Below are 25,394 nucleotides of genomic sequence, written 5' to 3' on the forward strand. Positions count from 1 at the left end.
GATTTTTCTTTTTTCTGTTGAAGTTTGCTCCTCAGAGGACAGCTTTGTCTTTTACAAGAACGTCATTGATATATGCGTTTTACACATACGTTTTTTTTCTCTTTCTTTATCCCTCTTTTGTTTTTGTAGAAATCTCTCGTTCAGGTTTCCGAGAAGGTAGGCAACATACCCAACGTTAAATATAACCCCTTGATTTATATAAACACACGTCTCTTCTTTATATATATTTTACATATATATATGCATATATATATAAATACTTCCTCCCCTTTTGGTGTTTCGTGCAGCTTTTTGTTGAGATCTTCCTTTTGTGCCTTGAGCCTTTATCTTTTCACCTTTTTGTTGTTTTTTTTGTTTCTCTGTGGTTTGGCCCCTTTGTTTTTTGAGCCTTCTGATTTTGAGTGCTGTGTTTTGGTCCATTTTCTTTCTCTTTTTAAAAATGTATTTAATTTTACTAACTCCCCTCCCTCACCCAGCCATCCACTCACTTAACTCACTCACTCCATCATCACGTGGCACATTAACACCTCACTCATCTTCCTCTTTGTCCCTCCATTGTCCCTCCCGCCCACCTCTACTTCATCCTCACCCCACGTTTGTTTTCCAGGTAGATTGTGTGTGAGCTCGCATCTCCCTGTGGAGTCCCAGATGTAGGTCAAGCCTTAATGACGAATCCATCATCAAACTCATCCATTTCCACATTTAACCCGTTCATAGCTTGAGATGCCAGTCATGTTGTTACTCTATGGCTCATAGTAAAATGTAAAACTAGTGAGGCAATACTAAAACGTGTCATGTCGCTGACCACAGTTTACAATAAATAACTCAGTTTAGAAATAACAGAAGCACAGCAATAGAACCAGTAGTCTCTTTAAAGTGTGGCTAACCATTACCCCAGCTAACCAAACCATTACCCATTTCACCTTCCTGCTTTCGTTAGTTTGGTCTCCGTAATCTGAATTGCCCTAGCCACGCAGGCTAAAGGTGTCCTGATGTTAGATCCCAGTGGGGGGAGGTAGCTTGTAATAAGTCCCTGTCAGTATACGGTTGTAGTTGTGGACGAAGTCAGAGAGGAGGAGAGGGCCCAGGAGGGACGGGGCTGCACTATTTCCTGGAGGCTGCACTCTTTCCACTCATTCATTGCTCTGTTCTCACTGTAGCACTGGCTCTCTAATAGCAGCAGAAACACAAGTGGATGGCTTTGACCTACAGTGGCTGGAAAAGAAGCTGTTTTTTTTTTGTTTTGTTTTTTTAAATGCTGTGAATATACAAACACAATTACATTTGTTTCACAATTACACACACTGAGCGTTAGCTCCGACATGTCCATACATTAAGATAAAAACACACCTTATTTCCATCTACATATTTGGTCTAAATGAAAGACACGTGTTGACACATTTTACATTTCTGTATGTACACAACCAAACTGGACATGTCTCCTGATTAGTGTATTGAATTATTTTAACCAGCAGGTCTTAGAGTGGACCATTGCTCCACCTGCTGGCTTAAAGCTGTTACTTTATTATCATGGTGATATTATATAGGTGTATTTTCTCTAAGCTGTTTAATGACTCTAAGAATATTTTAAATTGGAAATGTAATAGTAGAAAATGTCTAATTATAGGGTGAAATCTAAAGCTACTGCTAAACACATGACTAAATAGTAGTCACATATTTCCAGTGATTATCATACAGTATGTTGGGACTGAGTAAGCTGTATTTAAAATCAATTAATCATCTGATCAGTCTTTTATTTTCCCTTTATGTCACGGTGTTCCTATTCTGTGAGCCATTTTGCATCCCTTCATATTAAGTTACATGGCAATGGGATGCAAAATGGCACATTGACTTTACATTGTTACAGAATTCCTCATCTGCAGTTTGTTTGGGGTCCCCCCACACCCCACACTCCTCCTCGTCATTTCCACTGTGCTATATTTTTAACCATGGCTTCTTTTGCAGAAGGTATTTGACATGGTGTTTCTGGTCATTCTTTTTTTTTTTTCCCCCATTTTCTTATTAATAATGTAAAACAAGAATTTTGTCTTTGTCCAAAACAAACTGAATTGCAAATCATAAAGTGTTGAATTTTTCCATGTTTGTGTCACTTTCCTGGCATCGTCTGCACGTGTTTGGCTGTCGTCTGTGTTTTTCTGTTTGTCGTCTGCTTTTCTTGCTTTAGTCTCGTTTGTGTGCGTTCGTTGTTGTTTGCAGGTGTGAGAGAGGATGCGCGTGCATATGTTAAATGTTACATGGGCTGCAAGTTCATGTGTTGTTTACAGGGTGTGTGTGTGTGTGTGTGTGTGTGTGTGTGTGTGTGTGTGAGAGAGGTAAACAGCTTTCGTGTAGGTCAAGTGTTACTAATACAGGTTTTAACGCAGTGCTGGGATTATTAATGCTCCTAACCTCCTCCTAGCAACAGGACTCGCCCTCACCATGCCGACCATTCTCTTCCAAACCATTCCATTCTGGATCTAAACAGTTCCACTTCATGATGTGTTCCTAACATTCCATCTTTGTTTGAATCCATTCCACTCCAAAGTGTTACACCATTTACCCCACCGTTCCATTTTGTGAAAGTCCATGGTGTTCCATACTCTTCAAATTACCCCATTTCTGGTCCACAGTGAGCCGTTCCATTTGTAGCTAGCTAACTATTTCATTCGGACTTGCTTCATTCTTAATTTATTTCGACTCATAAACATTTTCTCATCCATCCCAGAGGGAGTTGAACCAGTTCCTTAAATTCCACCTTATAACTTGGGTGTTTTCTAGGTGGAGTTTTCTAACATTAAAACAGGTCGAACAAGTCCATAGTGACGCATTGAATCTTTTGTTGTTGTTTTTTTTAGTGTTAGTAAATACATGTTAATGTTGGCAGCAGCAGATGGCTTCCCCTACATGAGCGTGGTTCTTCCACAGGTTTCTTCCTGTTAAAAGGGAGTTTTTCCTTCCCACTGTCTGACTGTTGGGGATTTCTGTCTTATTGTAGGTTCTGTACCTTACATTATACAACTATTTATATTGTCATCGGCTGTTTTCATTTGGTGCTATTTAAATAAACTGAATTGAACTTGTTAAATTCCACTGAGTGGTGGTACTATGATAGTGTTTGCTCACAGTGGACTGGTATTACCTGGAACACCTGCCACAGCAGTGCATTGTGGGCTGTGGAGTCCTCAGACGTTTAAGCAGTTGGAGTGGAATTAAATATTTGGCACGCACACTTGAAGTGGTTGGCTTGGAAGATTGAGGCGGGCATGGTGAGCGGTGTGACTGTGTTCAGCCAGCTGGTTTCCTGTCTGTGTAAGAGCCCACTTGTTGCCATAAGCCCTTAAGAAAATCTAAAGACTAAACTTATGTTGATTTTTTTTTTTCGAGGGGTCCATATGAGGGAGAGGGTCTTGATGAGGGGAGCAGGTGAGATACAGAAAAAACAAACAAAAACTCCCACAAACCTCCCAGACTCTACCGAATCGCCTGCCAATCAGTAGAGTGGAACCAATGAGTAGATGATCTGAGCTTGTTGTGAATGGTGGGGGCCGGGGTAAGGGGCGAGCTGTGGATGTGTAATTAGTTGGTGATGGTGGTAACGGTTTAACCAATCAGGGGATGGGAGATCTGAGGTGAATGGGTAGCATCTTAAAGACTGAGAGTGATGGTGTGGAGGTTGATGCTGCATGGTGGTGCCTGTGTGTGAAGGGAAAATCAGAATCCAAGCGCCCCCGATGTGCGTTTGTGTGCTCGCACACCCGAAACGCAAACGCGCACTCGGGCCTGATCGACCCACGTGCTGACCGGCGATCTGAGTCGTGTGCACAAACGCACACGGGGGTGCTCAAATTTTTCTTTTTGTCTTCATTCATTTCCACAATCCTCATTATTTCCCTCCTCTCAATCCTTCCTCTGCATTCCTCCTTCCACCTTTTTGTCTCTGCTCTTTAAATAATTCTGATTTCTCACACTTTTATCCTCATTTTCTCTCTTTGCTCCTTTTCCTGCCTTCTCCCACTCCACCCTTCCTTCCTTTTCTCCACCCCTCTTGCCCCTCCCCCATCTGTCCCTCTGTCCTCTCATTTCCCTTTTATCTTTCCCCCTCTCTCGCACCATCTCCTCCTCCTCCACCCTCCCATCGCTCCACACAGGTCTGTGCTGACCAGTACTGTAGACAAGTCCGAGAAGACGTCCGGTGGTTTGTCCTCCTCTTCTAACAACGATGAGAACAACTCGTCCCCAGGATCTGGAAACACTGGTGGGTTCATGACAATTTGACTCTTCTCAACTCAGTTTTGATCATTTTATATGTGACAGATACACAACACAGCAATGGAGGACATCTAGGCGATAGTATACCACAGTGTTGTTTTTTCTGCTGCCGTTTCCGTCTTTGCGAGGTTTAAAAAATGGCAGGTTTGATATTTCTGAAGGAGTCAAACTCATGACTCAGAGTGTTGCCATTGACTGGCCAATCAGCGGCATGCTCTCTGTTTACGTCACATTTTCAGATCAACTCGGCTCGCTTGGAACCCTGATCAAGCGGGAACTAAAATACCTGGTACCAGGTGCTATCACCTAAAGAACCCTAAAAACAGAGTCCAGACAAGCCGAGTAGGTACTTGTGGAAAAGTACTACTTTTGGTTTGGTGAAGGAGGACACATGACCACCACTTGCTGGCTGAGTTCACTGGACAGTAAACTGCCTGCACGTTTCTTACACAAGGACAACATGTCCACACGTGGTATTTGTCCTGTGTTTAACACCGTTTAAAGCCCAATCTGACTGAGTCTGACATTCGAAGAAAATGTAGGGCTGCTGTTTAAAATCAATGAAAGTATGACAATAAACCACTAGAGAGCGCTGTTGAAATCATATATGGCAGATTCGATAAGTAGCTACATTTCCTGAAAATTGATCATCTCCGGGATTTTAAAGTTCCCTCATTCAGGCACACTAAATCCACCTCTGGTCCTGTTGAGGTCAGCATTTCTCAATCGTCTTAATGAGATTTTAAATTAGACATTATTGCTTTTCCCGTTCTTTTTCCTCCTTGAAACTCAAAGTTCTCCTCTTACTGTTCTTCTTCTCCACTCCTCCAGGTGGCACTGGCACCCCTCCCGCCATCTCCAGCCAGAAGGACCCTGTCAAGCCGCGCTCGCTGCGCTTCACCTGGTCCATGAAGACCACGTCGTCCATGGAGCCCACGGAGATGATGCGCGAGATCCGCAAGGTGCTCGACTCCAACAGCTGCGAGTACGAGCTACGCGAGCGCTACATGCTGCTGTGCATGTCCGGGAAACCGGCGCACGACGATTTCGTCCAGTGGGAAATGGAGGTGTGCAAGCTGCCGCGACTCTCCCTCAACGGCGTGCGCTTCAAGCGGATCTCGGGCACGTCCATCGCCTTCAAGAACATTGCCTCAAAGATCGCCAATGAGCTCAAACTGTGAGCACGGAGGAGCAGCGAAGAAGAGATGCAAGGGTGAAGGATGAGGACGAGAGGAGTAATGATGCTGTAGGTTGGGTTAGGACGTAAGCTAAGGGGTGGGATCACTTTAAAAACGACACGATTGTTACGTCAGGTCTGACGTCGGGCTGCCAGTTCTGAGACTAGAAAACCTTTTTTTTTTTCCCTAGAAGTTTTGTTCCATAAGTTCCCCGAGGCGCTCGGATTAGAGAACCGGAGCCGAATTCCTCTGAGTTGTGAAGAACTTACAGGCCGGTCTTCTTCTTCTCCACCCCCCTGTAGGGTGAGGGGTTTCTGTCACGTTCTACTTAGACGTTCCACTCTTCTGCATGTCCGATCTTCTTCTTCTCTGTTTTTTAGGAGGCACACTTTGACCACTCCTATCATTTCTTCCTGCTATTTATTCCGTTTTCTTTGCACGGTTCTGATGCCAGGATGGGACGGGGTGGGGTGGGGTCAGGCGGGTGGATGGGAGATCAAAGCAAACAGAGGGATGCTGTGGGGGGAATCTTTGCTCTGAATGATTGACAGAAAGTTCAGAATGGAACGTGGAGCCTTATTTTGCTGGAAAACTCAAAAGAAGTTTTGCTCTGATTCTCCTCCAAACCTGAGTGGACTCCAGCCTGAGCCAGAACACACACACACACACACACACACACACACACACACATGGATTTTGGGTGGACAAACTCTGCTGTTAAAGATTAAAGGACCCTCTCCACCCCCCCCAAACAAATCTAATCCATCCACCTTCCACCTCCCTCCTGCCCTCACACACTCTTCGCTGTCTCTTCCTCCGCCTTCAGACTGAAGTCAGCACAAGCACATCCATCTTTTCACTCCCTTTCTCCCCCCCATTCTGTTTTTTTTTTATCTTTCACACAGTCATGTCCGAGGAGGCCAGTTGATCCTGTGGGCTGCAGCTTTGTAAGTCCGTACTTTTAGTTCTGTTTTGTTTTTTTTAACTGAATTTCTTTATTGGCTTTTAAAGAGTTGTGCACTGGAAAAAGAGCAGCATCTTATGAGAGGGGAGGACTGATGATGGAATTTTTCTTTTCATTTTAAAGTTGCCTTTCTTTTGAAGAATCAAATCTGGGGGTTTGTTTTCATTGCCATTTGTCAGCACATAAATGCTCAGATGATTTCTGTTTTCCTATTTTTTTTTTTTTTTTTTTTTGGGTACCTCTTGGTTGGCATCACGCCTTCATATCCAGAATGTCAACCCAGTACCGATGCATTTCTATGCCCCCCACTCCAGCCCGGTGTTCCCAAAGAGCAGACACACAAATCGGTGGTTGTTGGTATGTGTGCGAGACTGTGTTGTAAGAGATCACTGGAAAAAAAATAAAAAGCAACAAAAACGATTGAAGACGACATCGACGACGAATGGTGAATTATTTTCTTCTACTTTTGATTTGATAATATATTTTTGTGTCGTCGAGTATGTACAGATTTGGGGCGCAGTGAAGACTCACTGTCAGATCGCATCATCGCTGCCTTTTTTTTTTGTCCCCCCCTCCCCCCACTATAAGCGCACCTTCAACACACGGACAAACCCAGCCCCCCTCCTCCCCTCCGGTGCAGGACATATCGATGTATTTAATGATGTTGATGGTGGTGGTGGTGGTGACGACTACTGCTCGTTCGTTTTTGGCCTTCTTTTATTTTATTATAATTCTTTTTCTTTTTTTATATAAAAGACTCGTTGGTCCAGAGTAGTTTGGGGCAGAAAGAGAGAAAAAAGGAAGAAAAAAAAAAGCAGAAAAGACTTCTCAGAGCACACGTTCACTCTCGAAACCACAAGCAGAAGAAGTCACTTCCTTTAACTCGTTTTCTCGTTGCGTTTGATGCTCCAGTTTTGTCAATGCAGAAAAAGAAACCACACACACAGAGACACACACACACACGGACAGACGTAGGGGTCGGAGAAAGGCTGGTGCCCGTCAGCTGGTTGTACCTAACTGAACACTTTTCTTTCTTTCTCTCACAATGACACACTGTCGTTTTATTTTTTTATTTTAATTTTATTGTTTTAGTTCTTTCAGTTTTTAATACGTCAGATTTTCCTTTTAAAACGTTGATCATTGTATTAAGGTGCTGGGTATTGGATTCTAATTATTCTGGCTGTTGCTGTTATATTATCTCTTTCAGGGTTGATTTTATTTGACATTATTTCGTTTTACATTGCTGTAATTTACATTGATTTAAATGTGTTTTGAGCAAACTGTAACTGTAGTGGTGGGTTTTTTGGGGGGTTGGGAGGGGGTGATCAACTCCTGAAAAATGTATTTGTTTTGTTTTTTTGTTTCTTTTCTTTTTTTTTTTGTGCAAAGACAAAATGATGAAAAATTACAATGATAGTAATAAAAACAATGATATAATGATAGCCTGACTCTGAAATCCATTATATCAGCAGCAGTTGAGGTTTAGTCTAGTAGCCGCTGTGAATCTTTGTCACATCACCTGAGCAGATGGAGTCTGTGTTCAAACTTCGGCGAGTGGATGTTGTACAGGAGTGAGACGTTCCCCCCCCCCCCTTTTTTTTTTCTTTCGGCTCTTCCCAACGTGACTGAATCTTGGTTTTCATTATGATTTTTATCAAAGCTTTGACGTTAAAGTTTGAATATTTATCAGAATATGCTTTGATTTCTTTCTCGTTCTGCAGAAAGAGTCACAGAGGTCAAGCTCAGCAGGCTGGTGTCTGCAGCCTTGCTTGGGAATGTGATGACTGCAGGTGATCCAACCTGTTAGGACTAAACAAAGGGTTTTGATGATTTGGCATTACGAAGTGATGAAACTCCCCTGCAGCACTTTGGCCACTTTATTATATACACCTTGCACGTACCAGTTTGGATCTCCTTTTGCTTTCAGTGCTGCCTCAGTTCTTCGTGGCACACTCCATATTCCAGTGATTAGATGGCAGACTTTCTGCACATTTGTCTTGATGGGATTCTCCAATTGCACCACATCCCAAAGGTGCGGGTACACTGTGGTAAAAAGTATGGGCATGGTCAGCAACCACACTCAGGTAGGCTTTTGATTTTAAATGCTCTGTTGGTCCTAAGGGGCCCAAAATGTGCCAAGGGAACGTCCCCTGCACCATGACACCACCAGCAAGGTGGGAGGGATCCATGCTTTCATGTTGTTCACACTAAATTCTGATCGAAACTCAGACTAGGAAGCATTTTCCAGTTTTTCATTGTCCAGTTTTTGGTGAGCTCAGTTATGTCCTCAGTTTCCTGCTTTTAGTTGACAGGAGTGGCACTCGAGTGTGGTCTTCTGCTGCTGTATCCCATCTGGTTTGAGATGCTCTTCTGCACACCTTGGTCATAACAAGTGGTATTGAGTTACTGTTACCTGCACGTCTTTTGGATCATTGTAAGCCCCTATCGTAAATCCCAGTAGAGCAGTATTTTTTTGTAATAGACCGTCCCATCTGGAACCAAAAGCATGCCACATTCAAAGCTACTTAAATCACCTTCCTTCACCATTCTGTTTGAACTTCAGCAGGACTTCCTGAACATGTCTACATGCCTAAATGCACTGAGTTGCCCCTATGTGACTGACTTGTGTTAACAAATAGACAGTCATTTTATTCATATTGAACTATGACAGAAATGTCTTCAAAAACTGACATCATGAAGAATTTGGTCATTTGTTTATTCAAAAGAAAAAACTCCTCAAACACAGTTCAGTTTCCACAATGTAAACACCTTGGTACATACAGTACACACAAGCAGGGTTTTTTGGAGGAACAAAACAAAACAAGTGAAAAAGGCAAACTTCTATTAAAGCCAAACGTAGCGATGCAGTTTCCGTTGCTGCTCAGTGCCGCGTTCAACTGAACGCTGAAGGCCTCTGCTAACATAAGTAGGTGATTTGAGGCTACGCTTAGGGCAACACTTCACAGTTTAAGGAAGCTTGACCACTGACCTCAGATCTGCATAAAAAGGCAGCGATGCAGACAGCTGGACAAGAGTAGTCTAAGACTAGCAACAGAAATAAGCAACAAAGGTCATCCAGACAGATGCTTCAGTCATCTACATTTGTTCATCAGGTTGTGCCATACCATCACTTTTGGAAGCGCTAGCCATGAGCAGAAACTGCACTGTTGCACAACTCAGAAGCACTCGGTTTATTGGATAAATGAATCAAGTGGCTGACGCTGCGGCACACAGGTCTTCCAGATCTCCTTTGACCTCCGCACCAGGACAGCACAGGACTCGAGCCTGCCTTATCTGGACTGGGGGGGGGAGACACAAAGTCGTCATCACCTCTTTGTAAAGTCACTTCTGTAAATTACTCAGACACACAATCTAACTGAAAGTCGCAACTTGCTCTATTTTGGGTTTAAATGACTGGTTTGGCATTTTGACGAGTGCAGAGAGATACCACTCTGAAGTGGTAATCGAGGCTGCCGCTCTGAGACTGAGACCCTGCGAGAGCACAAACGAGTGTTTCCTAAAATGTCAAACTCTTCCTGTGTAAGAAACAATGCAACCATGTAAAATGTCAGACTCCTCTCTGATGCTCCACGCCTAACTCTGCGTTTAAAGCAACAACACACTTTGGCAGGCGCGGATGTCAAAGATCAAACATCACTTATTTAGAGAACATTAACACCATTATTGAAACATCAGACTGATGTTTAGAGCTGCACTGCAGATGTTGGGATTGATCACTTCAAATATTCCTCCGAAGTAACTTAAAACAAGATCTGAACACTCAGCCAATGAACAGCACCAGAAACGTGAGACCGAGCTCAATCGCGGATGTTAACAGGCTCTTTTTCTCCTTTGCGCTCAGTAATCAAAGTACACCATCTAATCTACTTACAGTTACTAACTGCCTACCTCAGGCACACCTTTAAAATTCTAGTTGAACCAAAAAAACAAAACGAAAACACCACTCCAGTTAATACTAGCAATACATGGCTATGAGGGAAGATTTTCGCCCAACGCAGAACGAAAAGAATCAACAATTCAAAACCAAAATAAAAGATTCAGCTTTGATCACAAAGCTTTTGCAAAAGTACCTCTGCTGCCCTTTGAGGGTCTAAATTTGAAAGAAGGAAAAAAAAAATGCTGCGTGTGACGTAGACGCCCTCTCAGGAGCAGCACGTCTGGCTCAGCTGTGGGCCGCTCTTCCTCTTTCCCTCATTTATTCCTTTTCTTTCTCCTGATGGTTGTGTGGATGACTAGACCGATGCAACTACAGCATATAGATATACATAGTGTTCATCCACAGTCCTCCAGATGTTCAAGAGTTGCCATGGAGACGTGCAGGTGGATTTGCACTCTTGTGGTTGTGGCTTTCTTTAACGGCTTCATGATCCAGTGTCTCTTCTGTGTGTTGTGTGCAGGTAGTGTTTGGAGTTCCTAGCTCTGTGTGTGTTTGCGTGTGTTTTAGAGGTCTGTGTTGGAGGTAGGTGTTTGTCAGTACAGTAAAGGAGCTTCATGTCACTAATGACGATTGATGTCACACTGGGGACCTGAGTGTGTCATTTGATGATGTGGTCATGTGATGGTCCCAGGGTGAAGGAAGAGAAGCTTTGTGTTTGTGTGTGTGTGTTGTTTTTTTTATGTGTGTGCGTGTCTGTGTCTACTCCTGCTGCGTGTGTCTATCAGTGTGAGTTGGGCTGCTCCACTTTAAGCCCGACCAGTGATGGAGGCATCTGAACTGCAGCGGAGGAAGAGGACGAGCTGGGAGGAGAACCCCTGAGACTCCCAGAGGAGGTGGTGGCGGTGGTCACTGCGGGCCGGATGAGCGGAGGTGGGGGGTGGTTGTGGGGAGCTCTGTTCTGAAGCGGGCGCGTCTGAAGAGGAGGCGGCTGACGGAGGAGGCTCGGGGGTGCTGACGGAGGAGCTGGACGCAGCAGCGGGGGAGGCTGGGAGAGAGAGGACGGGGCGTGAGCGGAGGAGGGGGGAGAGGAGCTGCCCGTGGCGTCTGAGGGGGGGTCCTCCATTTTGACCTGAAGGGGAGGGAAGAGACAGATGGAGGAGCGTCAGGAGGCGGTGCAAACAGGATGTAGAGAGAGGGACAAAAGCGGTGGGCAGATAAAAACTTAACATTTTGTGATCGGATGCTGCGTTTCATCGTTTCTTCTACTTTTGGCTCTGTGTGCTGTCACCGAGTGAGCAAATATAGTGTGTCTGTGAGCACAGAGGCCCCGCCCACCTGCTGTTCAAATCTTGTTTGCAAGGGTCGGACAGAGGGGCTACACCGAAGCCCAGTGAGATAAATAGGGATGAGTTTGAACTGTGAATCACTCAAAGTTGCATTACGAGGTCTGAGAACAGCACGTCCGTTTCAAATCTGTTAGTCAGACACAGGACAGGGTTGGTGGAGAGAAAAGCAACTGGGAGCTTTGCTAAGCTTGAAAGCCTACTACTTCCAAATATTACAGAAGCCACATGTTGCTTTAACATGCTGTTGCATGTTCTACACTCAGTCATGTGCTCTCCTGCAACACGTGTTAATCCACAGCTGAAAGTAGTTCCATCAAACTAATAATTTACAGAGATATAGATCCGTTTACAGCCTTTGTCATGTGTTTAATCCTTTATTAAAAAGCAGAAGGTGCAATTAAGATGTACAGAGTCATTTACAAATGAGTTTGTGTTTCATGGAAGGTTTCAGTATAGCCTGCAGCACTCACATGCTGACAGCTTTATATTAAATACAAATAATATTCTTACAACCTGCTTCAGTTTCATGTAAAACTTCTCTTAAACAGATTTCACGTAACAACAAAATCAGAAACTCTTACAGGCACCTCTTAGGTATTAACTGTCCTGTGTATCCTGTCTGGTCTCACCTCCTCCTCTACGCCGCCATCTGTAGCCGTTGCCATCTCCTCACCACTCCTCCTGGGGTCTCTCTGGTCTCGGCTGGTGGCCACTTGCTCCGCCGCCCACTCCCTTAGCACTTCGTCTAGGTTGAAGCGGCGCCGGTAGCTCACGAAGAACGAGCTCACCTGAGCAAGCCAGGGAGAGATGGAGAGTTAGCGAGGAAGAGAATGAGGACAAAGTGATGCCGATCTCAAGGACACAGAGGCGGACGTTAGAGGGCAGAAGACAAATGAAAGCAGGGATAATGGAGATTACAGAGATCCTATAGGGGAAACCGTTAGGCGGAGGATGAAAGGGAAAATGGAAAAGAGATGAAAAGCTGATAGTCAGCTCGCTCAAGTGCACTGCTGGGTGAGGTCAGAATAAGACGAGAGGTGGTCATCACACACTTTCAACATGTGAGAAAGAGGAAGTTCACCTGAGCCGGAGTCTTAGTCCCGATCACTTCAGCGATGGCGGTGAAGTCTTTACCATAACGCCGGATAGCTGGAAAAGAGAAGTCGGGTTAATGTCCTGCCTGTACCAAGCAGCATATAGCAATCAAAAGCAACAGAATCAGCCAGCTTCCTCTCACTCAGTGAGAGGTGTGTGGCAGAGGATGTGAGAGGAGGGACAGGAAGAGTCACGTATGGTGAGCATGTTTACAGTTAACCTCCATCTGAGCTCAGCTGGCTCAGTGCACCTGCTCTTTTCCCGTCCTGACCTGCTTCACTGCACACTTTCAGGGTTTTTGTTTTGTTTTTTCTGTTGGAGCAGCTGTACTACATGGAGGTACAGGTTTTGCTCAAAGGCACACGGGCTGCAGCTGCTAATTTTACCTTCCACTTTTGTGGCTGATTTCTTTCCTCATGCTCTCTTTAAAGCTGAAATAATGCACACGCACATAAACAGACCTGAGTCGTTATTAAGTGTAACGTGTGTACATTTAACCTAAGCTACTGCAAATAAATAATTTACAATTTCCAAAATAATGATAATAAAGACAGAGTGCCTTAGTGCACAGTGCTCTGTATTCATGCAGTTTGAGTTATTCATTGTAAGGAACTGTGAACCTCTGTGTGGTGGAGCAGATGCAGGTTTACGGCACTTTCCAGTCCAGCTGCACTCTGTAGCTCCATCGTGTCATGAAACACAAACAAACAGGGTTCTCCCCCTATAGACTGTATAATGAAGATGAAGTTAACTTCTGAACTGAGTAGATTAGAAGTGCCTTAAATTTGCATTCTGTCTAATGACCAGCAGGGGGACTCATCTATGGGCAAAAAAGGCATTTTAGATCTTAGAGGTATAATGGAAAACAGTCCCTGGTTCCCTTGCTCTTTGACCTCAGTGAGCACTTTCTTAATGAGTTTGAGCTCAAATGCTTGTTTCATACCAAATAAAATGACATTAATTTAGTAAATTATGGTCTCCATCAAGGACAAAACTATAGATTAACTAGGGCAACCATTCCCAAAATCAAGAGTGGTGCAGCCCACTTAAAAACCAGAAAATCCCACTAGGCCCACCCAATCCAAAATCTTCATGCTAATCAAAATACAAAACAGAAGTGATGCATTTGCTAGGAAATTTTATCCAAAATCAAACAGTGCAAGCGGTTGGCTATGCATGGCTAATATTATTATGTTATATGCAAAGTGTTGAGGTCAGTGTGTGACCCTCCTGTCACTGGGACAAAGACTTCAACACAAGGGTAGAGTAATGAGTAATATCACAACCCAACTACCTCCTATTACCACTCATTTCAAACTGAATTTCTGTTATTACTGCGGTCCACCAGGGGGCCTCGGCCCTTACTTTGGGAATGAGCTAATGCTAAGTTTTTGTAAGTGCCTCACTCACAGTCAGATCACCCCATACTCATGTCTGTCCTCAAAAAAAACTAATATAATGAGGGCAAATACACTCAGAGGCTTTACAATAGAACTTCGTCTCTTTTCATGTCAAAATAAAAAAAAAAAATATCTCTTTTAGGGGCAAAATTAAGATTTCTAAATATTACCATTCCTGAAGACAAAAAATCCCACCAGCATCATTTGATTAGCACAATCTGCCCATTGCAAAATATCCAATAGTAGCTCCTGGAGAAATAATCGAGGAGCTTGTACCATACCAACACACGAGTACAGGCAGCTCCTGTGTGTGCAGAATATCAATATGAATGTCTAATAAGACATCTGGCTGTGAATGGGAGGTAGGTAGAGAAGAGCGGACGACAAGAGGTGCCTCTTGGAGGGGGAGGAAGAGGAAGCTACAGCCTTTACTCACCCTGCACTGCCAGGAGCTGCTCCTCTGTGGTCCAACGAGAGTTCATCTTAGGGGCAGGCTAGGAGAGAAAGAAATAGAGATTAGAATGAGAGTGAGGTAGGTGGTAGGAAACAAGGGGGGGAGAGAGGGAGGAAGATGGCAGTAAGAGAGCAATGAGCAGGTTAAGACTAGAGTCAGTCCCACGAGGGGTGAAATACTGTCTGGAGGGAGTTGAGGAAGGGCAGCGTGAATAAATGAGGAAAGGAACAAACTGGAGCGAGATCAGGGGAGGAGAAAATTGAATACAGGCAAGAAATGAGGCAGTAAATAAGGGATATGGAAAGGAGGGAAAAGGCATAGAGAGGGGAGTTTCAAGACTTACGTCTGTAGGTCTGAGGCCATCAACACCTTCAGCTAGGTTCTGCTTAAAACTGCTGTTGTTCTGTTTGATAGACTGGACCTGAGACAGGAGGGACAGTGAGGTAGGGTTATTTTTTAGCTGGTAGCACCGAGTGGTAGTTTTTGCAGCTGAAATCTGCTTTCAGAACATTCATGTGCATTTACTCTTTGCATTTATAATCTGATGACCAAAGACATCATTAAAGCAACACTGAAAACCCTGGTACCTGTCTCTTGAGTGAAACCAGCTGTGTGTCCAGCTGGCGAATGGTTAGAACTCCAGCATCGTGAGAGGCCGACAGAGACATGATGTCCGCCTGCTCCAGGTGCATGCCTTTGGGTGGCCTGCGACGGGCTCTGAGCGGGTGGTGTCTGTACTGAGCTCCGATGTTCTCCTTCTTCACTGGACCGGAGCGGCTGGGCGTGGCTTTGTCAGAGCTGGTGCTGCTCGCGTTCTGTTTTGCCGCCTGTGTGCACATCGAATCACAAATATCATTCAAGTGTCAAGGCAGCTCGGTCCTCACCTCACAGAAGTCGTTTCTCTGAATGTGCACACACACACACTTTTTTCTTACCTCTTTCTTGGCATCAATTTCAAAATCACTGTCACTGGCCTGCTCTCCTTCTTCAATCTCATCATTACTGCAAGACAAAAAACATAAATAAATTACACAAAGCACACCAGTGCTTAAACTTTGTGCTGTTTTATTGTTTAAATTTCATCAAATACACGTCTGAAATGCTCTAAAATGTCAGCTGAAAAGACAAGAAATAATATCGGCCTCTCTTATTTATATTCATGAGCCTGGTTTCCCAGGATGTCACGCTCACTGAGTGTCATTTAACAAAAAAGTTCTCCAAATGTCAGATCTCAGATAAGCAGTTGTTTCTCCATGATTGGTGAAGGCATCTCAAACCTGTCATCTTTCTCTCTCTTGTTGATCAGCCTTCTGGCCTGTCGGTCCATGACGGATGTCCTGGTTCTAGTCTTCTTCCAGCTGTAGTAGTACTTTACCAGGCTGGAGATCAGCTTGTCTGGAAGCTACAAAAGAAAATTTACTTTTCATCACTTGTTTTAAATATTTAGGGTGGTAAGTGCATGTGTGTCTCTCTGTCACGCACCATCTGCTGGATGCGGTGGAAGCTCTTGCCGTGGAAGCTGAAGGCCTGCTCAAACAGCACTTTATCTTCAACTGTCCACTCATCTGGGAAGGGGGTGAAGTTTGCCAAGTCGGCCAGTGAGCGCTCCACGTCGTGTTTGTGCCATAATAACATGCCCAGAGCCTGATGGAGCCGAAGTCAGGAAACCAGGAACAGTTTAGGTCAGAAGACAGAAAGAGATATAAACATCTGAGCTTTTGTTTCTGATGCACTGCCCTTACCTGCTCCATGTTGTATCCATGTTTCTCCTTAGCCATGAGGATGTACTCGTCCACTGGAAGAAGACAAAAATTGGTCACCAGAGAAGAAAGAAACACCCAGAAAAATTGTGAAAATAATACATAATAATCTAAAGATGGTGAAGGAGAATGAAGAGAAGACTAAAAAAAAGTTAATAGGAAGGGTTGCATAATAACAGAAAAAAGAGAGGAGATGAAGAGGAGAAGGGCAAGAGAGAGAAAGAACATAAGTGCACAGGAAGAGACAGTCAAGAGTTTTAATTGCCACCCTCCAGTCAGCATATATCCATTAAACTGAAGGTCAAGTTTTTTAGCTCGCACACATGAATACAAGGTAAGGCAGGTGTGTGGGGCTTACACATAGCATCAGAGAGCTGGCTGTTGGGACACCAGACCAACATGCTCCTCTGGTCCTTCTCACTGTAGCGGGCTGGGCTGTCTGAAAATGGAAACAAATAACACAAAGCGAACACTTAAATCCACACTTTAATTGAGGTTATACATTTTTGTCAATCCCTCTTTTACTCGTTCATGTCACCTCCATGTCCCTCCTATCCACCACTTAAGCTCTCTCAATCCCCAGCATCTCTCTTTCCTTATCTATCTACCCATCTTTGCATGTTTCCATCTGGCTAAAGCTCCCTCTTCATCAGCTGAACTCTTTTGGGAAGTCAACATTTGTGCACTCAGTAAAACAGATTATGCTGGTTTGCCTGCTTGTCCCCTTCTTTGGTACAAGCTGCCTTTCCTCCATGAAGGTTATGACGACTGTTTCCTCAGCATCAAAACATTTTTCATCTACTCAAGCAAAGCAACAGGGCTCTTTCATGGAGCACACTTAATATTTTTGAACCTTTTGATTTTGCATTCAATAACACAAACACTGACAAATAAGCGTCACTCTGACGTCTGCATTACTGGACAAAGATGATAACAGCTCCTCGTTTTCCCCTCCAGCCGCCTTTTCATTTTCCTGGGGGTTTTTTCTATTGTAAAATGACTCTTTTTGACCTTCACTCCTCTACTAATCTGCATTCACCTCTAGTCTCCTCCACACTTCTCTTCAACCTCTATGTCTCCTCCCAACAGGAGACACAGAGGTTATTCCCTCCCTCTCTCTCTTTTTATCGTCAATTTTAATGCCCTCTGTCGTCTCCTTTTGTTGTGCTTTTTCTCCCTCCCAGCTTACCTGGTTTGAACTCTGGGATCTGAGCCTGGTAGTCTCCTCCCACTCTGATCATGCTGTCTGCAGAGACAAGCGTACATACGTTTATATTTCAAGAGCTGCAATGCAGGGCAAAAACATTTCTGTAACACAAAGTGGATCACACCAAAGGAACAAGTGAGGTATTAAGAGAAAAATAAAATTAATAAAATAGTCATATTGGAGGAGTTTAGATATCTCGGGGTCTTGTTCACGACTGAGGGGAGTATGAGAGTGACACATGAATCTGGGCCACAAGTGTAATGATGCAGACTGCACCGGTCCTTTGTGGTGAAGAGAAGACCTGAACATAAATGCAAACCTCTTGATTTACTGGCCAACCTACGTCCCTACTCCCACCTATGGTCTCGTGCTCTGGGTATTGACCAAAAGAATGAGATTGCAGATACAAACGGTGGAAATGAGCTTTATGTAAAGGATGGCTGGGCTCTCCCTTAGAGAGGTTGAGGAGCTCAGCCATTCGAGAGTGCTTCAGGCATCTCGCAAAGCTGCCTCCTGGTCAAGGTGTCTAACATCATACAGTCGTCACTAAAACTTCAAACTAGCGTCTGTAACCATAAACTCATTCAGAACGTGTTTACTGAGGAATCTGAACTTTTCTTTTCACATAAACTTCCATACAACCAGGTGTCTTTTTGGCATAGAAGTGTCACCCCCTTCAGGGCAGCAGAAAGAATTCATTCAGGCATTTTTGTATTTGTTTCATTTTTTTGACACACTGGCTAAATCTAACTTTTAAATATAGTCTTAATGTTAAAAAAACCTGTTTTTAAATGCATCTATTGTTTATTTTATTATGTATTAATCTATTGGTACATAATAAGGTCAGCTACATATTTTCTAATTACACATGAGAACAAAACTATACTACATTTGTAAAAACACAGTAAAAAAACAAGTGGGGGAAAACACTGGTATATGAAGAAAACATTTAAATAAAGAAAAACTTCCATGTACAACTTCCATTAATAAATAAATAAAAACAATAAATAAGATAATCCAGAAATGCTATTTAACATTTTGATATTGTTCACCACTAACTAATAAAATCCGACGAAGACGAGAGGGTAGAGCATCGATGGGTGGCAGACATCAGGTAATTATTGCTGTGGTAAAGCTAGCAGGAAACTAGGAAGCTGGAGAATGTGGAAAGCGAGGAGTGAAGAGAGACTGTGAGAAATGCAGGGAAGCAAACCTGAAGGAGGTTGAGACAGATTACAGGTTCCTCTGGGACAGAGGACAGGAAGGGAGGAGAAGGGGATGATAGAAACATGAGCAGATGGGTGAAATGAATGGAGCCAGAAGGAGCATGATAAAGAAGAAGGATGCTTGATAGAAGGAACAGAGGAGGGAAGAAAGGTAACAGAGAGGATAACTAGTTGTGTAAAACTGCCATTTCTTATCTTAAAATGGGCTCCTCAAAGATCAACAGGAAGTCAGTGGGTGAAGGAGAGAATGGAGGAAGGAGAGATGTATGTGGGCAGAGGACAAGGATGAAGAGAGGGGATGACAGAGAGCACTGCAGCAATGCAATGCATGCAACAGGAACAGCTGGCAGGAAAATGCCTGTGAGTATCAGATGTAGGTACACTTTGTAATGCTTCATGTTAGAACGCCAGAGTCAGACGTTTATCGTGATATCTGATAAATCAAACACTATAACGAAAAGTGTGTACGTGTGTACCGTGAGCATGCTCTTCATCGCTGCTCTCCTCCTCAGAGTGTGGCTGGCTATTCCCGTTGGTTACGGTTTTGGCTCTGCTCCTGGACAGGACCCCAGCCCCCGAGCGCTCCATCACTGAGGGCATGACTGCACACACACAGACACACAGACACACACACACACATAACATGTCACTAGTTAAAAATCCACCATTCATCAACATTTCTGCCCTAAGCAATTCAATCTCCTATTAAACTATGAGTTATGCTTTGTTCCATTAGTGCACTGGCAGCTATTTGTTTCCACTTGCAAACCTATAAAAACCAACTCACGCTTGTAAAGTAAAATGGGCCCTTATGTTGCTACGATGGAGGGAATCCCATTATCTCCCAGGAGCTGAGTTTATTTTCCAAAAAACAGCTTTCTATACAAGAACTCATTCAAGACCTCAACTATTTACGATTAAATCTCTAAATGCAAGTTTTCGGCTCAGGTTCTGACTTATCAAGAGCACATCCCGACTAAATCAACAGGAACAACTTCATCTTCAACAAAAGAGCCAGACTGATTAACCGGAGTCTTCCTTTGTAGCTCCAGCCAATTAAAGATGTCTTCTTGTCTGGGTGGAGCAATACCAACAAACAAACAGAACAGAGGCCTATTTTACCCATTGTTTACAGTTCAAGTGACATGTCAACATCCCATTTTTTCCCAAATGAACATCTGTTATCTCACCACAGTCGCTCTGTAAGAGCCATCAAGGACACGACACTGAGCTCTGGACCAAAATCTGACCATTTTTTATGACGCTCAAATAAATAATATTAAAGATAAATAATAATAAGCAATTGATCAAATCATTTTGATTACAGTTAACATAATCAAGTATTTCTCAGCTAAAAGTTCATCAACTCACATTTTTAGAGCCATTTACAAAACAAATCCTTTTAGGGACATGTCAAGAAAGTCCGCTGTACAACTCTGCCAAATCAAACATCCAGAGCTACCTGCTGTGTCAACACCTTGTGACAAAGAAGAAGCTGAAAGTAGCTCTCTTTAATCCAACAAATAATGATTAGATGAGTGAGTAATTAACTAGATGTGGTCCTACCTTTTTGTGTATGTAAAAAAAAAGAAAAAGGAAAAAAAGAACCACATTTTAGTTCAATACTGGCACAAAATACTGATATCAATACTAATCCCAATATTTTACATATTTGTTTATTTTTTGTAACTTTTATGTATCTTATTTTTGCTACAAGGATGCAAATAGACATATAAAAACTGATTTGACACAACAAGTAAATATTATCCACTGAGATGCAAATTTTACTTTCCAAGATACTATCAGTCAACAAGGCTGCTGTTGGCTGATACCAGTACACCACCCATCTGCTGGTGCAGAAAGGCGCTGGTTGCTACAGTGCAAGTAATCATACATAAAGAGAAATCCATTACATGAGCCCCTCCAACAGCAAAGGCATGCAGTAAAACCTGTTCAATGGGGATCAACGTCAACATCAGTAAACGAATATAATCGCTGATGAGAAGAAACATCTACAAACAAATAAATAAATAAATAAATAAGATCCTACTCTAAGAGACGAAGTGTGATCCACAGCCATTGCTATACTATGACATGATATTTGTCGTCTTCTCGATGTCTCTACATCTCTGGGCCAATGAAGTATTGCCGTAGCACAAATGACTAGACGGTCAGTTCAGGCCACAGCAAAAAGTAGCCCACCTTAACTCCTTCCTCCTCAAGCGCAAACGATAAGAGCCCCTAAAACAATGACTGGCAACACCGGGCACGGGTCCCAGTGCAAATGCACGTTAAAAGGCGCGTGCCTTTCATTCACCTTCTCATCCGCAACTTCACTTGTCAACTTGAACCGCGGCCAGAACAAAGCATGGACGCGAAGTTGGGTGACCGATGTGGTACTTTACCCCGCACACACATCACCACCACCGCACAACATACTGAGCCAGTCAAGCCTCTGCGGGAAGACGAGTCGCAACCCTCACGATCCTCGAGATTAAAAACCATACACACCAAACTCCGAGCAGACAATACAAGTGTCTGAGGCTCTCTGGTGGTCTTTGTCTATCGCTGTTCCCGGTGGCCTCCGAAACTACAGCGGCTGCCCCCCGTCCGGCTTCACTGGAAATATCACCACCTTCAACACATCCCTTCGTCTTTGTCGATATACTCAAGTTTACTTATTTACAAGAGAACTGGCTGCGTGAGACCGCCCCGCTTCACTTTCAGCGAGTTTCGTGGTGGAAGGGGGTGGGGGGAGAGTTGTGGTAGCCTCTATCGCGGTAGCCTCAATCACTGGCAGATTTATCAACCGTTTCAAGGATGAGAGCTATAACTACAACATATTAACTGATAACCCCGACAGTGACGGGATACTTGTAGTAATACATGATACTCAACTAGGCGATTACATGCAGGCTTTCCTGTTCTACATCCTTTTCCCTAATATGGCCAGATTTTTTAACTTTTCCTCACTTTAAACACAATATTCGGTCATCAGATATGCTTTGCACTATAGTGAACAATACCACGAGCAATTCGATCGTTTAGTTTTGGGTAATATGTCTAAAATCTATTTAGGTTCTTCACCTCAATTTTTAAGTGGGTAGTCTGATGATGAACACTTTTTGACTCATAGTGGTAAAAAAAAGAAAAACAATAGTACTCCTACAGTGACTAGTCAGGTGCTCATGGCTCGCAAGACTGAGCACAGGGTGACCTTAAAGCGGGGGACATTACATGTTAAAGTTAACATTGTAATAGGCGGACTGTGTAGTTTTATAATGTGTTAAATCCTGAGATCCCACCACTAAAAAGAAAAAAAAAAGAGATGACGGACTCGCACCGGGTGTTTCTCAAATTTGAGTCACGTTTACTAGCTTAAAAAAAAGTCAATATTTTTAACAGCTTCATTGTACAGTCATCTGTACGCTGTGTCTCACTTTGAAGTCCTTTTGTTTTCCCCACGCGTACGCTGCTGTTACTACCAACGCTACTGTACTGTCTGCTGCTGCCCTGGAGTCAAAAAAAAAAAAAAAAAAAACCTCGCTCTTTAGGTCATAATTGCCCAACTTGCTGGTATGTTTAGGGTCCTTAAACTAAAAATAGTAGCAATTTGCAAAGTCCAAGTCATTCCAAAAGGCTGGAAACTAGAAAATATATATACGACATCTCTCCTCATCACCAAAGTGCAATTTAAGTCTAGCCTAGTTGGTCGCTGGGATGCTAACGTTAGCTAGTTAGCTTGCGGCTAGTACCCTCGCGTTACATTAGTAACGCCAGTAGTTAGAAGTGGAGATAATAGTCACACTGTACCTGTGTTTCCTTTCTCTCCGCTTCCCCGCACCCAAAACTTCTCCGAGCCTCTGTCCGCAGCTTGCAGTCCCCTCCGAAGCGCTCAAAGGCAATTAGTGTGTCTAAAAAGCCTGAACTCTCGCCTAATTGATGAGCACAGTCACACTACAATGAGGAGAACTGCACGGATAGATGGAAGCTGTGAGTGTGTGAGTGTGTGTGTGCGCCGGGAGACGGACAACACCCGGAGAAAAGTGAGGTGGACATCCGCTTGGATGCGTTCGCCTCTCCCAAGCTTAGGAGCCGTTTGGATTGACAAGAAGTAGTCCCTTAACTATTAACTTTATCTCAGTCTTGGTTTTGGATTTTACCTTATGCGCCATGTGTGTGAACTGACTTTTAAGAGAGCCCACGTCAGTACGTGATACTTAAAATCTTTGTCCAAAAAATATTTTGCCTTTTAAATATGCCTGCCTGATAATTCACGTCTGGATCATTACATCGTTAATGGCCTTTAAATGGAAGAGAAACGTGTAGGTATTTCATTTTGTAAAACAATAGGTGTTAGAGAGTGTTAATCCGCTATCTATCAAAATCCCATAAATTAGGGACTACTTGCCAGTGTGTCGGCGGAGGGATTCAGTGCATCTCTGTACTGAGGCAGGCTGTCCAGACTTGCTTGGTGGAGAAAAGGGCAGGAGCGGAGCACAATTGAAACGAGTGTTCGTGCGTGTGCGCGCGCGAGTACGTCAGTATGCGAACGTGTCTTCAGGCGCGTGCGTTACTTTGTGCATAAACTGACAGTGACTCAGATGAATAGCCTCAGTGTGCTCGTTTTTATTTATTTATTTAAAACAGAACAGTTCAAAGAGTTGCGACCTGGATGTGTTTGTGTGCACGAGCCTGTGCGCGTGTGAGTTCACAGGTGGATGAGTGTGTGTGTGAGCAGAATGGGGGATGTTTCAGTGTTAGCTTTAGCAGGAGCTCTCTCACCTGATGCTGGGAATAAACCCACTAACCTTCGCAGTAACACACTCACAGAAGCCACTGCTCCCGTCACCAGTCCCTGCTGCTGACATGTAACAGCCTGTTACAAACTCCTCCAGCTCTTTCTCTCTTCTTTCTTTCTCTGTGGCATCACCACTTCCTCCTCCCTTTCCCCACCACCTCCTCTTCATCCTCTCACTTCTCACCTTATCTCCTCACTGCTGCTCTCTCTCTCTTTCTCCATCTCCTTGTTTTTGCTCCTGTTTCTTCTTCACTACTTTACCCCCTTTCTCTCCTGCCTTCCTTCCTTCCTCCCCCCTCTCCCCCTTCCTTCCTAAATATCTGCCCTAATTCTCCTTCTCCTCCCCCCTCATCTCTTGTCTTCTCTCTGTGCCCCCTCCCTGTTTTTTTCTCCTTCTCTTCTTCCTCTCCCTTCCTCTCTCCATTTCCTCCCCTCTTCTGCTCTTCCACATCCCCCTCACCCCTTTTTCCCTCCAGTAATGACTCTTTTCCTGTCTTTCTACCTTCCCCTCCTTCCTTCTCTTCAGCCTCCTTACCCTCTTCTTCTCCCCTGTGTCTCCCTCTCATGTCGCTTGCAGTTTTCAACTCTGTGTGTGCGTACGTGCAAATTCTTCCCCTCCCCCATCAGTTTCGCTTCGCTCTTTTCCAACCCCCCCTCCCCTCCCCTGTTCCTCTTCTTCCTCCCTCCCTCTTCTTCCTCCCTCTCCAGTCTCATTTACACCCTTTCCACCTCCTCTACCCTCCTTTCCTCTCCCCTGCTGTCTCCCTTCCCTCCTTCCCTCCTCTCCTCTCCTCTCATTAGTCAGTGTCCACAACTCACCCCTCCACTCCACTGTCTCTCCTCGTGCTCAGTCCTCCAGTCCCTAACACATCCTCACTAATGAACAAATGCTATATTTCTCCCCTCAGCCCTTCTCCCCTTACCCGTCCTCCCCCTTTTCTCTCTGTCCTTTCCTCTCCTCATCCTCAGTCCTCCCCTCCACTTGTCACTCCATCTCCCCCCCACCCCCCACCACCACCTTCCCTCCTCTTCGCGCTCGGTTTCTCTTCGATCTCTCAGAGCCGAGTGTACCTCCTACTCTCTTTTTTAGCTCACTCTTTCTTCCACCTCCCCCCCCCACACACACACACACCCAAGCTCTCCACTTGTCTCATTCCTCCTTCTAGCCCGTCTGTCTGTCAGTCTGTCTGCTCTTCTCTCTTCCATCGAGGGAAAACGTGTCTCCCCTACTATCTCCCCACGTCTTCAGTCCCCCTCCTCCCCCTGACTCCCATCCCTCCATCTATCCCTCCTTTGACTCCCCCGAGTCTCTCTGATCTCAAGAGATGCAAGGTGTAGAATCAGATGCGATAGAAAGGATTCTTCCTGCTGAGGTTGGTTGTAGCTGCCGTTGTACTGGAGGACCACTGAATGTTTCTGCACTGTTAGTGCTCGTTTTAGTGCCACGGTGAAATGCGATGAGGCCTCATCGGTTTGCGACAGAAATGGATCAGGGTATGTAAATTCAAGCTGAGTAAACGTTTAAAAGGACAATAACATCACTGGAGTGTCTGCTGCACAGCTCGGCCTGCTGTATATCTGCAATGTCATCGTGTGCACAAGAAATTAGGAACTCTTGCATAATAGATATGCAGCCGTGTCTCAAGGCCGCATCACTTTTACCTTTTTTTTCCCCTGTAAAGCACTCTCTGCTCACAGATCAGGTGTTAATTTCCTGAGGCTCTGTACTCAGCATGTAGTGCTCAAACCCCCACAAGTAGGTTACAGGCCTTAATATAAACTGTAATACAACAAGA

At 44.1% G+C, this 25,394-nt stretch overlaps 2 protein-coding genes across 11 annotated transcripts in view; one reads left to right on the forward strand and one right to left on the reverse strand.

Moving 5' to 3' along the window:
• mark2b (MAP/microtubule affinity-regulating kinase 2b) overlaps positions 1-7,290 on the forward strand; it is a 51,752-nt gene extending 44,462 nt beyond the window's left edge. For 6 of the 9 annotated variants that reach the window (XM_031736774.2, XM_031736767.2, XM_031736769.2 and 3 more), the window contains 4 exons: positions 130-156; positions 3,385-3,423; positions 4,149-4,255; positions 5,101-7,290. In XM_031736774.2, the coding sequence (XP_031592634.1) occupies positions 130-156; positions 3,385-3,423; positions 4,149-4,255; positions 5,101-5,450 (523 nt within the window). In that variant the 3' untranslated portion in view covers positions 5,451-7,290. The remainder of the gene's footprint in view (positions 1-129; positions 157-3,384; positions 3,424-4,148; positions 4,256-5,100) is intronic. The other 3 variants (XM_031736772.2, XM_031736770.2, XM_031736773.2) reach the window with 3 other exon arrangements.
• Positions 7,291-9,108: 1,818 nt separating this feature from the next.
• On the reverse strand, positions 9,109-22,845 carry rcor2 (REST corepressor 2). 2 transcript variants are annotated; one of them, XM_031736827.2, is made up of 14 exons: positions 22,611-22,845; positions 19,274-19,399; positions 17,554-17,610; positions 16,723-16,803; positions 16,347-16,399; positions 16,087-16,248; positions 15,882-16,006; positions 15,540-15,606; positions 15,192-15,431; positions 14,948-15,025; positions 14,587-14,644; positions 12,737-12,804; positions 12,285-12,443; positions 9,109-11,438 (listed from the first exon to the last, which is right to left on the reverse strand). In XM_031736827.2, exons 2-14 carry the CDS (start codon positions 19,395-19,397, stop codon positions 11,091-11,093), a joined length of 1,620 nt encoding a protein of 539 aa, XP_031592687.1. In that variant the 5' UTR covers positions 19,398-19,399; positions 22,611-22,845; the 3' UTR covers positions 9,109-11,090. The 2 variants fall into 2 exon arrangements, with proteins under 2 accessions (XP_031592687.1, XP_039465361.1); XM_039609427.1 differs by lacking the exon at positions 22,611-22,845 and adding an exon at positions 21,309-21,514.
• Positions 22,846-25,394: the final 2,549 nt, after the last annotated feature.

This window comes from Oreochromis aureus, linkage group 3 (assembly GCF_013358895.1).
Source record: "Oreochromis aureus strain Israel breed Guangdong linkage group 3, ZZ_aureus, whole genome shotgun sequence".
NCBI classification, from domain to species: domain Eukaryota; kingdom Metazoa; phylum Chordata; class Actinopteri; order Cichliformes; family Cichlidae; genus Oreochromis; species Oreochromis aureus.

Coding starts and splice junctions, on each gene's coding strand:
- rcor2 (XM_031736827.2), bottom strand. CDS start 19,397: ATGCCCTCAGTGATGGAGCGCTCGGGGGCTGGGGTCCTGTCCAGGAGC. Junction 16,804..17,553: donor GATCCCAGAGTTCAAACCAG/GTAAGCTGGGAG, acceptor TTCCATTTTCAG/ACAGCCCAGCCCGCTACAGT. Junction 12,805..14,586: donor GCAGCTCCTGGCAGTGCAGG/GTGAGTAAAGGC, acceptor TCTCTTTTCCAG/CTATCCGGCGTTATGGTAAA.